The sequence below is a fragment of the Hyaena hyaena genome, unplaced genomic scaffold (assembly GCF_003009895.1).
Source record: "Hyaena hyaena isolate Hyena2069 unplaced genomic scaffold, ASM300989v1 scaffold_152, whole genome shotgun sequence".
Classification (NCBI taxonomy): domain Eukaryota; kingdom Metazoa; phylum Chordata; class Mammalia; order Carnivora; family Hyaenidae; genus Hyaena; species Hyaena hyaena.
In genome coordinates this window covers 1,750,700-1,764,448 of record NW_024080784.1, presented here as the reverse complement: position 1 = coordinate 1,764,448, position 13,749 = coordinate 1,750,700, and the positions used below count along the sequence as shown (strand labels likewise).

Sequence of the window (13,749 nt, the reverse complement as noted above, 5' to 3'; positions counted from 1 at the left end):
GTTAAGCGTCTTGACTTCAGCTCAAGTAATGATCTCACGGTTTGTGGGTTCGAGCCCCGCGTCGGGCTCTGTGCTGTCAGCTAGCTTAGAGCCTGGAGCCTGTTTCAGATTCTGTATCTCCCTCTCTCTCTGACCCTCCCCTGCTCATGCTGTCTCTCTCTTTCTCTCTCAGAAATAAATAAAACATTAAAAAAAATTTCCTCTAGATGATTCTGATACACTACTAAAGTTTGAGAACCACTATCCTGGGGAATCCTTTTTATTTTATTTTATTTTTAAATCAAAGGTTAGTTTATGTGTACATTGTACACATTTAGTTTTAAGATTTTTTTTTTTTAAAGATTTTTATTTATTTCTAGGAGAGAGAGAGAAAGATAGCGTGAGCAGGGGAGGGTCAGAGAGAGAGGGAGTCACAGACTGAAACAGGCTCCAGGCTCTGAGCTGGCAGTCAGCACAGAGCCCGACGCAGGGCTCGAACCCACTAACCGTGAGATCATGACCTAAGCGAAAGTCGGCCGCTTAACCGACTAAGCCACCCAGGCGCCCCACATTGTACACATTTAAATGACTCACAAGAATGAAGCTTTTTTCATATACATTAAGATCATACCACCTAGCTATTTATCAAAAGATGTTCAAGGAGAAATCTGACTCCAAACTGCATACAAGACTGCCATCTTAAAGAGACTGCATTTCAAACAGGCAACTACATCACTGGTACTAAAGCTTTGGAATGGGTGTTCATTCTATTATAGGACTAAAAACAGGATGGAAAGCAAGATCAGTTGAGAATTTAATCTAAAATGGAATAGAAGCTGTCATTTTCTGCACCAGCACTCCTCACTCCTCTGCTGCCATCTTTAGCAAATACTCCTTGTCGATCTTGATCAGAAGTACTTCTTTTGTAGAAATTGATAGATGGTTCATTCCATTCTGCTACCAAGAAGTGCATGCTGCTGCAGCGGCATTTCATCGCTAATTGGCTAAGGTTCTTCAGAATTTGTGATCTTATGCCAAAGCCTCTGTAATCACTCATTACGAAGAAGTCCTCAAGATACAACAGCGTGCCAATCCACAGGTCATAGGGAAAGTAGGACATGGAGAAACCAATAATGCTGCATCCCTCGAGAGACCAGTGCTCCTTGGGCACTTCTGCAACCAAGCAGTGGTAGAAAGGGTGCTCTCCGAAACCATCCTCTAGTAGATCTTTTTCAGTTAATATTACTTGCTCTTTCATGTTTTTGTATTTGAACAGTTCCTTGATCAGCCGCAGGATGTCACTACAGTCGGCGGTGGTGGCCAGGTGGATCACGGATTTAGCTATTTTTTTTTAGCAAAAGTCTTTTGCTTTTCTTCCCTTTGCAGATCAGGCCCCTGTACTTGAACAGCAGGAAGAGGTGGTTCCCCATTCATCTCCCAGGAGCATCCCTTTCTTGGTCAGGCTGGCACCATGACCCGGTGAACCTCTGCAAGCGACAGAAAAGCTCTGCCTGACTGTGAATAGCGTGGCACCAGGAATCCTTTATTTTAAATGTACACAATTGCTACAGCTATGGTGCCTTCAATAAAGGACTACCAATAATAAATTCTTTATGGATTTATTTTTAAAGAAAAAATGTAAATATTTTACAGAATTAAAAATTCATAAATGTGTAAATCACAATTACCACTTGGGTTACAGTTTAAACTGAAAAATAAACTCTTGAAGCAATTGAAAACACAGGGTAAACATCAAGAAGTAGAATTTCTTTTAGCTTCTTTGCCCGTCATTCTCAGATGTTGGAAAGTTCTCTGAACTACAGCTTTAGGAGAGGAGCATGAACAAACCACTCTTACTAAGTACTCCACATCTCAGTACTAAGAAACTAAGTTTCCCCTTAGTTCCCAATATCCAACAGGACACTGAAATGGGTTAATAGCTTATAGTTTTAATTAAGGATTTGCACTTTATCATTAATTGAAAATTAGAATTCTGAGAAATTAAGATTATTTCAAATAATTACAATTAAGAGATGAAACAAACAGAAACCAGAGATAGGCAGAGATATTATGAGGAAATTCAGGATAGAGCATTTTCTGACTCACAACATCATTCTATCCAAAAGTCCTTTTATTTATTTTTTATTTTTTTAATGTTTTACTTATTTCTGAAAGAGAGAGAGAGAGAGAGAGAGAGAGAGAGAGAGAGAGAATGAGGAGGGGAGGATCAGAAAGAAAGGGAGATACAGAATCAGAAGCAGGCTCCAGGCTCTGAGCTGTCAGCACAGAGCCCGATGTGGTGCTCAAACTCACCAACTGTGAGATCATGACCTGAGCTGAAGTCAGATGCTTAACTGACTGAGTCACTCAGGTGCCCCCAAAAGTCCTTTTATCTACACATTTTAAAAAATCTTGTTTCAAGGGGTGGCTCACTTGGTTAAGCATCTGACTCTTGATTTTGGCTCAGGTCATGATCTCACACTTTGTGGGATCGAGCCCTGCTAACAGCACAGAGCCTGCTTGGGATTTTCTCTCCCTTGCTCTCCCCTCCTCCCCTACTTGCATGTATGTGCACGCGTGTGCATGTTCTCTCTCTCAAAATAAATAAACATTAAAAAAATAAAAACCTTGTTTCGAGGAATGAGAAACTGAGAATACAAGAATGGCTTAAAGACAGACATGAAAGAGGGAAAATAAAATGATTACATGATTCTGTAAGAGCCCTTCTGTTCCATTATTCTCTCTCAGACATTATCTTATTCATACTAATTTCTCTGGTCCTTTAAATCCTTTTCTCTTTTTCATCGCTTTCCTGTGACTCCTTTCTTATTTTTAAAATCACTTTGTGATATAATATACCCTGCAAATTAAAATCTTAGAACACCTAGACCAAACCACATGGACTGAACAACTCACTTATATGTAACTGAATTTGCCATGAGTGTCTCTAAAGCAGATAGATAATCAACAACCAACTGGTTAGACTTAATGGCAGAGCTGACCTGCAGTGACTAGTTGTCCTTTACCCTCTTAAATTCTGAACTCAAACGAACAGTCACTTTCTTTAAAATCAGAAAAGGTAAGTATGGGGACATAGATTCACAAGAGTGATTCCGCTCTAACTTGATAATTCACAATGACTGAGTTAAATATAACTTAATCAAAACTTAACTTTAAAATGTGTAACTATTTCAATGGCACTGCATATTTTCTAGTGAAACAATAACCAAAAACTAATAAGAAATAGGCACTGATTTGTTTTAATGATTATTTTGGCAGTATTTTGTTTTCATGTACAAAAGAATGTACTAAATTCTCTCTAAAGAGAATTTTTAAAAGAACTATATTTTTATTTCAGGATGACTCAAGAATATGGACATGGAACTAAATGAGCCACAATCTTAAAATCAGCAATATGCAAAAGACCAAATGAGACATACATGTTAATCCTTGTCTTAACTAGGTTGGATACAATCCCAGTATGGTACTCAGTAGCTCCAAGCTTAAAAAGGTTAGGAAAGTCTAATAAATCTTGAGGTGAAGCAGTGGCTAAAAGTGGAAAAGCTTTTTGAAGGCTGAAGTACTGGTAAATAGTTTCATGTAACTCTAAAAAAAAGGGCAGGTGGTAAGGGATATTCCTATAAAAAGGATATAAAGAGAATAAACATGGCTTATTTTACTGGAGAGTCCTTTATATTTTTCAAAGATTACATGGGTTAGAGAAAAAACAATTTTTACTGTAATAGAATGTGGGATCTTAAAAAAAAAACTAGAGAAGTGTCACTTTCAATTATAAGCAATTAAATATCTCTCCAAGTGGAGAAATCCGTTTTCCTCTGCAGCAGACTTTTTTTGTTTACCACCAGAATAGACCTTTTAGTTACAGAAGCAAATAGACTACTTCTTTGAAAAAACCTATGGGGGTGCTGTGAACCTAAATGCAGGTGTTTTAGATGGTCATGGCTCTGCTTAGTGACGCACAGGCCACTAACAAATTACTCTTAAAAAGACATTCTGACTGTATTGTGTCTGAAAATTGCTTGTTTCTGAGGATACGTGTGTAGTAAAACAGAAATATCATCAAGTCAGGATATACTGACAGGACAGCAGAAGGCCAGGGAAGGAATTCTTAAGACCCCTTCTTGTCTAAAGCCTCACTTGATTCCACCCTGCAATCTGTCAAGATAAATCAGAACCCCTGTGGCTGAGGTCAAGCTTTTCCCCTGAAAGAAATATGATCTTATGGTCAGTCATCACAGAGCAAGAAAAGAAGTGAAACTCAGACTGAGAAAAATAACCATCTTCTCAAGACTTAGGGTCAGGGATGAAGAAAAAATCTGCAGAGCTGTGCTAACAAAAGTAAAAAATAAATAATTCAATACACTTTCCAATCGTTCTATTCTACACACAAACACTTGGCAGTCTTGACTAAGTCAGCTAAACTTGGTAACTGTTATTATTGTCGTCTGTTGGGTTTTTTTTTTTTTGTATTTCTTCTACATAAAATTACATTATTTTTTAAATGCCATACAAAAGGTTAAAGGAATCTCAGCAGTATCATTTGTCCAAAAGAAAAGAAATTTAAATCAGATAATATGTTCTTTAAAAAAAAAAAAGATAATATGTTCTTCCACTGAGCAAAGAATATTAGGTAATATTTTGGCTACTTCCAAATTTCAGTTACCTCCTCACTGTTTTCCCTTGCCCCTCACAATGCCTCCACTGTTTGGATATTTAGAAAAGTGCCCCATATTCTATGCAAACAAAAGGATATATATACAAATAATGCTTTGATGGTAAACAGACCAAACTTCTGTAAGGTACCTTACAAAATACCAACGTAATTAATGTATGAGTAGTTCTATGGCTTTCCAACCATACTCTTCATAACTGACCATCTATTTCAAGGAGGAAAAAACACTGTTTATTTCGTATTATGAGAGGAGACTCGGAAATCCTGATTTACATTTGACATGCAGGCAACAGCTTTGTACATGTTAAGGAAATTCATTCTCTGGTGCCTGGCTATATGATAAGCAATTTTATTAATACTCTGGTTATTACTCCCACAGATTCCATGAACACCTTAAGCCTCTGATGTACTCTTCCCCAACCAGAGCTGACCTACAGTTAGGTTTTTTTTACTTGGTTCCAGACCAAACACTTTGCCCTCTAAAATTCATTCTGTATCTGTAACATTCAATATCTGTAACATTCTGTATCTGTAACAACAGGTCTGGTAATCCTTTATTGATTTCTTACAATACTTCCTGTGATGGTAAGGGCAATTCTAAACTTTCTTCCCACAGGCTTTAATTCCTAATTACTATGAGCATGACCTTTCCTGGCAGAACACAGAGTCATCTACTTCAGTTACTAAGAATGAAGCCATAAGATGCAATGTCTTCATTTTCTGTCTTCTCCATCTCTAGTATCCACGTTCTCATCTATTACTTCTAGTATTATTTTCTTTCCTCCTATTTTTATATTTATTTATAATATATATTTTTTAAAAGCCTTTACAGAGGTTGACTGATTTAAAAAAAGAAGAAATTGAGATACTATAGTAATATCAAGTGAATTAAAATGGAATCAAATGAATACTACAGATACTTTCTGACCCACTGAAGACTATCATAAAAAGAAAATGTAGAGCACTGGGGTGGCTCAGTAGGTTAAGGGTCAACTTCAACTCAGGTCATGATCTCACGGTTCATGGGTTCGAGCTCTGTGTTGGGCTCTGTGCTGACAGCTCAGATTCTGGAGGCTGCTTTGGATTCTGTATCTCCCCTCTCTCTCTTCCCCTCCCCTGCTCATGCTCGGTCTTTCTCTCTCTCAAAAATAAATAAATGTTTAAACAATTTTTTTAAATAAAAAGAAAATGTACATGTTGTAAATCTGGAATTAATGTGGCTAATGTTACATTAAGTATATACCTAAATATATATAGTAGATATTTAGAAAGATACATGAAAGCCATTATTTATAGAGATTATCTAAAAGAAGTATAGGACAACAGCACTTTTACTTTTTTCTTTGTATTATTTGCTCCCTATGATAGATACTTACTACTTTTGTAAAGTAAGAGTCTAACCCAAAGTAATCTGAAGTAACTGTCTACGAAATTAAGGTTTCTGTCACTAAATGTAATGTTTACAGGGAATCACCTACCTCTACCTTTCATCAATCTCTTTTTTCATCTTTCTGTACACTGAGACGTAACAAAATGGAGAAGGGGAAAAGAGGGGAGGGCAGGGAGGGGAAGTTAGGGATAGAGAGGGATGAAGGAGGGGTGGCTTGGTGGGTAGAGAAAATGAGTATCTTTGTCTAGGTGTCTGCCAGAATCAGCTCTGGCTTCTAAGAAAAACAAAATTGTAATGAAGATGATGGTATCAAGAGTACTAATGTTAAAACCTACATAATTAGATGGTGAAATGGGAAACACATATCACTAAGGAATTCTAGAAAAGAAATGTTTGAAAAACAATTTGAAAAGCTACTCTTAGGTGATCTGATTACCTCTCAGGTCATCACATGCAGAACAGCAGTGGCTCAAATATCAACAGGCTAAAGAGAAGGTATCTTGCTTCAAAAAGGTAGTTACCAATAGTTTAATTAGGTTAAGTGCTTAGATAAAGGATGTAGAGTTTACAAATAGATATAAGCAGGGCAAAGGGAGGTTCAGATTTTCACACATATTTTAAGCACCTCATTTCCTTAGAAAATGAACAGATATACCATAATACTATATATCAAGGTCCTAATTTTTTCCTACTTCTAACATGCTAAGTTTCAGTTTTTGGAGTCTCATTTCAAAAACTCTGAAAAGCACACTATAAATTCTCACAAACATCAAATTTAATTTAAAAAGTTAACACAGAACCCAAATCCCTTCTGAGTTTGGCCCACTCAATAAACATCAGAGGCCAAGGTCATGTGCCAAGACAAATGCACCTTTGATACGAAGAGTGTGTGTGTTAAAAGTGTGACATGGATGCCCTCAGGGCAAGAAGCTAAAGAACCTCTTGAAGGACAAATGCTCCTTATAAAAAGGAAAATAAAAAGAAAGAGATGCCTGTGACCTTGGTGATTCTTTCCATCTCTATATTGATAGTAAATATATTCTGATTTTTTCTGTGACTATTTTTTTTTTTTTACATACATCAACTAGAAGACCCAAATAGGTAAAGGTCATGTTGCTTTTATACCTAAAAGACTCATATTTTAATAGTGATTTTTTTAACGTTTACTTATTTTGAGGGGGGTGGAGGAAGAAAGAGTATGAGTGGGGGAAGGGCAGAGAGAAAGAGAGAGAATCCCAAGCACACTCCTTGCCATGAGCACGAGCCTGACATGGGGCTTAATCTCAAACCATGAGATCATGACCTGAGCTAAAATCAAGAGTTGGATGCTTAACTGAGCCACTCAGGTGCCCCAATAGTGATTTAAACAGCTGTGCAACCAAAGATAATTTTTACCTTTGAGTCTTTTTTGTTTTTAATAAAAATAGAAGTTATCAATCAGAAAATACTCTTATATTTGGAGTGTTCCATTTTTAATCCTTTTTCTCTCAATGCCTTAGCGGACTGACTTTTAATGTTTGCTGACTGGAGTATAAAAGACCCCCAGACTGTGCAAAGGAAGTGAATTTTCATCCTAACTCCACCATGACTAATCTTACGGCCTTGCAAGTTTCTTGACCTCTGATCATCTGTAAAATGGAGACAACAAAACAGACTTCACAAAACTAGAATGTAAAAAGATAGTGTCTGGTATACAGTTGGTGCTCCTTAAATATTAGTTATTTCCTTTGTTGGTAAATCAATTTCTCTAGGCTTCAATATCTCATTTTTAAATTGATAAAGTTGAACTCTACTTAATTTATAACAATATTTATATTCACTAATGATGATTTGGATGGCCATAATTTTTCAGCGTATGAATATGGAAAGAGAAAAGACTCATTACAACTATGAAAAAAGAAAGAACCACAAGAGTAGCTATAAATGCCTGGGCAAAAGGAAAAAGAAGAAAGCAGAAATAAACTGTGGAGATAAATGGCATGTTGACAATTAAAAAGCCAATGTTACACTGCTTAAAGAATTGTTTACAATTTATATATAAATGATAACAGGGCTGTCAATACCCAAAATCTAATTTGCCCAGATACCTAAATTATATATAACTTGCATTTTCACAAATCTGGTAAAAAAAGAAATTGAAATGTTGAGCAATATAACATAATTAAGGTTACTGAAAATAGTGGCTCTGAAAATAAAATTTTAATCACCAATGAAAGAAAACTTATCTATAATCCCCCAGACTGTGTTGTTACGGTGGACATTCTGATATTACACTTAATACTTCTGTTCATATTACTAAAACATACTAACAAAACTATTAGGGCCATTTCCATTAGAACTGTTGATTAACCTTGAGTAAATCTATACCTGGCATTAGCACAAACTGATTTTTTAGACTTTTTAAAACTTTTTTTTTAAGAATAGTGTTGCATTTTTAATTTTTTAAAATGTTTTCATTTATTTCTGAGAGAGAGAGACAGCGTGAGCAGAAGAGCGTCAGAGAGAGAGGAAGACACAGAATCTGAAGCAGGCTCCAGGCTCTGAGGGAGCTGTCAGCACAGAGCCCAACACGGGGCTCGAACCCACGAACCGTGAGATCATGACCTGAGCTGAAGTCGGACGCTCAACCTACTGAGCCACCCAGGTGCCCCGAAAACTTTTAATTCCAAAGTATAGCTCTCAGAGTTTATCAAATAGTTTTTCACTGTTCTTTGAACTACCACCTTTCAAACAAATTTCTTTACTGAATGCCTGGCAATATCTCTGAGTCCCTATAACTGCTCCTGAAGAGCCTTGTTTCTAATCTACTTTCTTGCACAGCATTTCCCATTACTTCTCCATTTTCATGCTCTCCTGTTCTATTCCCCTGTTTTTTCACAATGTCCTTTTTTAACATTTATTTTTGAGAGGGAGAGAGAGAGTGTACAGGCATGGACTCACGTGCGCATGTACACACACACACACACACCATGCCAGTGGTGGAGGGGCAGAGAGAGAGGGAGACACAGAATTTGAGGCAGGATCCAGGCTCTGAGCTGTCAGGACAGAGCCTGATGCAGAGCTTGAACTCACAAAAAATAAGATCATGAGCTGAGCCGAAGCTGGATGCTTAACTAGCTGAGCCACCCAGGTGCCCCCACAAGGTCCTATTTTAATCAAGATACTGCCCAATGTTTCTGATTGCCCAATCCATGCGTGCACATGCACCCCCTCCCCATACCTAGAGAGGTCAGACACTCAGGTGACTTTAATAATGAGAAAAAAGGAGGAAGCTGAATCATTTAATTATACAATATGAACTATGAATGAGGATGATGTCAGACAAAAAGGTGTGGTTTGAAGATACGTAAAGAGCTAGTAACTCTTCCAAATGTAAAACAAGTACCAAATTATTTTACCAAATTTTTAATTCTTCTGAATCAACCTTTTCTTAGAATATGAAAAGCCAAATCAGGGAAGACTTTAAATCCAATCATTAAAATATTCCTCCACAATTCTAGTGTTATTTGGGGGAGGAGAGGACTTGGGTAAGTTTTCATAGTTAAGATATCTTTTTTTTTTTTTTAATATTTTTATTTATTTCCAGGAGAGAGAGAGAGACAGTGTGAGCAGGGGAGGGTCAGAGAGAGAGGGAGTCACAGACTGAAACAGGCTCCAGGCTCCGAGCTGGCAGTCAGCACAGAGCCCGACGCGGGGCTCGAACCCACGAACCGCGAGATCATGACCTGAGCGAAAGTCGGACGCTTAACCGACTAAGCCACCCAGGCGCCCCAATAGTTAAGATATCTTAATTGGGGAAAGAATTCTAAATCATGGAATAAATATGAATAATTATAAGCAAAGAGTTTCTTTGTAACCTCTTTGCTTCAACTGTCCTTTATTTCTTCTGCTATTAGTTATTAGCAGAATCATAAAATGAAAAATGTTACTACAGTAAAGAAAAGCTGCTTGAGTAAAAAAGCAAACAAAAAAAAAATAAAACTTTTAAAAAGATTAAAATTTTGGGGGGTGGGGAAGAGAATAAAACTTTTCAAGAAAGAAAACAGATTTCTAGAATTCAATCAATTATAAAATACATTTCTAGGTAGCCTCTGACATTCAGACGGAAACACCCAAGTCTGAAAACACATTCTCATCTGCAGATACTAAAATCTAGGTAATTAGCAAAGATTCCATTCATTATATGTATTAATAATTAAAGCTACTTAAAATCTTCCCACATATTCTGTCAATTTATGCATCATCTTAAAATCACACCCTTTCCTGCATTAACCCTAAGAATAGTGTATTACAGGCCACATACATATAATCAAATAATGAATCATGACCAAGTTCCTATTGCCTAGGGAAAACCAGTTAATGATACAGTAAAACACTGACTCAAGTTTAGGGAAAAAAAAAAAAAAAAGTCTTGAAGAGTGTTCATTAATTCAACAAAAAGAAATTATTATAGAACTTGCCTCTAAGAAGTTACAAATCTAAAGAAAAATATTCAGAGAATTAGTTATAATTCAAAGCAGAATTAAGTAAATACTGATGTACTATACACGAATGAGAGAGAGTCTGAAAAACAGCAGTATTTGTAATGTAAAATGTACAGTCAGAAAGATACTGAATATGTGGACATCGGAAAGAGATAAAGATGACAATTTATGGCTTAAGTACCTGGGACTGCGCTAGTATTGTTAACCATGACATGGAATAAAAACAGACTTGAAAAGGGCTGGGTAACTCAGTCGGTTAAGCTTTCAACTTTGATTTTGGTTCAGGTCATGATGTCATGGTCGGGAGACAGAGCCCCACGACAGATTCCATGATGGGTGTGAAGCCTGCTTAAGATTCTCTGTCTCTTTCTCCCTCTCCCCTGCTTAAAAAATTGGGGGCTAGGGGTGCCTGGGTGGCTCAGCTGGTTAAACATCTGAGTCTCAATTTCGACACAGGCATGATCTCACGGAAACTGCTTTCCAAGCACGGAAACTGCTTGGGATTCTCTCTCCAGTCTCTCTCTCTGTCCCTCCACCTGCTTGCACATACACTCTCTCTCATAATAGATGAACATTTAAAAAGAAAATAAAAGAATAAAGAAAAGCGAAGAAAAAGAAAAAAAGAAAAGGAAAAAAAAGCTGTTGGGAGCTATAAACCCCATTACAGCTAGAGTCAGAGTTGGGAAGGTATAAAATCCAGAACTTGGGGGGCACCTGGGTGGCTCAGTCGGTCAAGTGTCCGACTTTGGCTCAGGTCATAATCTCACGGTTTGTGAGTTCAAGCCCTGCGTTGGGCTCTGTGCTGACAGCTCAGAGCCTGGAGCCTGCTTCAGATTCTATGTCTCCCCCATCTCTCTACCCCTCCCCCGCTCGCATCCTGTCTCTCTCTCTCTCAAAAATAAATTAAAATGTTAAAATGTTAAAAATAAAATGAAAATCCAGAATTCAGCAGCAAAACCTAGGTGTTGGGACAATTTGTGGCTACTAATAATCTAGGGAAACAGAATAGCTTAAGGAGACCAATAACAAAATATTAAGAAAGATAAATATCCAGCTGGGGGGTAGACGTATCAAAGTCAGGTAAGGAGATTTAGAAAAATTAGTCAGACAAGAAAAGTGGGACAATACACTATAATAAAAGCCAAAAGAGGAGTTTCAAGAAAGGAGGTAAAATAAGAAGAGCTGAAAATACTGAAACGTTCTTTAGTAGGTAGGCAGGTAAACATGTTCATCTCAAATAATCTTGATCTCATTTAAATAGTAGGCAAAACTGGGGCGCCTGGGTGGCTTAGTCGGTTAAGCGTCCGACTTTCGCTTAGGTCATGATCTCGCGGTTCGTGGGTTCAAGCCCCGCGTCGGGCTCTGTGCTGACTGCCAGCTCAGAGCCTGGAGCCTGTTTCAGTCTGTGACTCCCTCTCACTCTGACCCTCCCCTGCTCACGCTGTCTCTCTCTCTCACTCCTAGAAATAAATAAAACATTAAAAAAAAAATAGTAGGCAAAACTATAGCTGAGATATGGAAGCTTGGAGTTTGGAAAATGGGAGACAATAAAAAGGCAAACAGCAATCATTCTGGGAGAAGTATACAGTATCAACTGAATGTCTGCTCTTAGCAATACCAAGAGCAAACACAGCTGAGTTGGTATTAAAAGCAATCTGCTGGGTGATGTTTGTATTCTTCCTTTTACTACCAAGACTCTACTGTCCAGGATCAGGAGGGGAAGAATTAAACACATGTATGCACACCCTGCCACCAAATACCTACAGTATGGCTGGCATGATGCTATGCACCTGGCAACGCCCCTCAGTAATTCTTCAAAAAGTATAGCATCATTTCCCTTCCCCTCCTGCCTTTCCTGAACAATTCAGTGTTAACATCATTAGATAGGCTAGAGCCATGGGAGCCCAAAGCAAGGTCTAACACATAGGCATGGCTAGGTGTGGGGTATCAGCCCAAGTGGGGTGTAGAGCGGGGCTTTGTGGGGTCAGGGGACTCAGAGCCTGAGCAGGGTTAGAAAGGTGATCATATTTTGGGGCTACCCAGCACAGACAGGGTGTTAAAACCCATGCAGGTTGAGGAGAACCCTCACTTAAAGAATATCTTAATGTGGGGTATCAGAGCCCAAGAGAGATGAGGAGGTCTATAATAAAAAGTTGGAATGGGATGAGAAAGGTATCTGTATACAGAATGAGGTGGCAGCTGAGATGGGAGATGTTACATATGTGGAAACTGAGGCCCCAATAGCTTGAAAGTATTCACTGTGTATTTTCAGAAATCTCTACCTATAAAGCTATTAAAAGAATAAGAGAGGGATGCCTGGGTGGTTCAGTCAGTTGAGTGTCTGACTCTTAGTTTCAGTTCGGGTCATGATCTCACAGTTTGTGAGTTCAAGCCCTGCATTTGGCCCAGCACTGCTGGTGTGAAGACTGTTTGGGATTCTCCCTATCTCCCTCTCTCTGTGCCCTTCCTCTATTCTCTCTCTCTCTCTCAAAAATAAATGAATGAACTTAAAGAAAACTTAAAAAAAAAAGAAATAAGAGTTTATTTTTAAAAATTTTTTAAAAAGAATTTATTTTTAAAAAGAATTTATTTATTTTATTTAATTTTATTATTAAATAAATATTTATTTATTTTTGAGAGAGAGAAAGAGAGCACAAGCAGGAAGGGCAGAGAAAGAGGGAGACAGAATCCAAAGCAGGGTCTTCAAAATGTCAGCACAGAGCCTGATGTGGGGCTCAAACCCAGAAACTGTGAGATCATGACCTGAGCTGAAGCCAGACACTGAATCAACTGAGACACCCAGGAGTCTCAATAAGAGATTATTTCAATGATGTGAATGGTACATGTAGTCAGGAGAAGGGTTTAAAAAATAAATTATGGCACATTTATACAATAGAATATTATGCTCATTCAAATTATTTAAAGGTTATTCAGGGACACCTGGGTAGCTCAGTTGGTTAAGCTTCTATTGGTTTTGCCTCAGGCCAAGATTTTGTGGTTCATAAGTCCTCACTGCGCTGACAGTGTGGGGAACCTGCTTGGGATTCTTTCTCTCTCCCTCTCTTTCTGTCCACCAACCCCCGCCCCCTCACATGTGCACTCTCTTTCATAATAAGCAAATAAACTTTAAAAAGGTAAAAGGATATTCAGTGATGTGAGGAAATACATTTGGTATGTTACATGAAAACAGGACAGTAAACAAA

General features: G+C 37.9%; 2 protein-coding genes across 4 annotated transcripts in view; both read right to left on the bottom strand.

Moving 5' to 3' along the window:
- The window catches only part of PHTF2 (putative homeodomain transcription factor 2), a 128,615-nt gene that overhangs the window by 57,391 nt on the left and 57,475 nt on the right, over positions 1-13,749 (bottom strand). The window lies entirely within an intron of this gene.
- LOC120236335 (diamine acetyltransferase 1-like) lies at positions 794-5,405 on the bottom strand. Its single transcript, XM_039239083.1, has 2 exons — positions 5,357-5,405; positions 794-1,320 (listed from the first exon to the last, which is right to left on the bottom strand). The coding sequence occupies exons 1-2, from the start codon at positions 5,403-5,405 to the stop codon at positions 794-796; spliced, it is 576 nt and encodes a 191-aa protein (XP_039095014.1).

What these genes read in the sequence shown, in the direction of transcription:
- LOC120236335 (XM_039239083.1), bottom strand. Translation starts at nt 5,405, where the DNA reads ATGGAGAAGACAGAAAATGAAGACATTGCATCTTATGGCTTCATTCTT. An exon ending in ATCTTATGGCTTCATTCTTA is followed by an intron (nt 1,321 to 5,356) that starts GTAACTGAAGTA and finishes AAAAAAAAATAG; the next exon opens with CTAAATCCGTGATCCACCTG.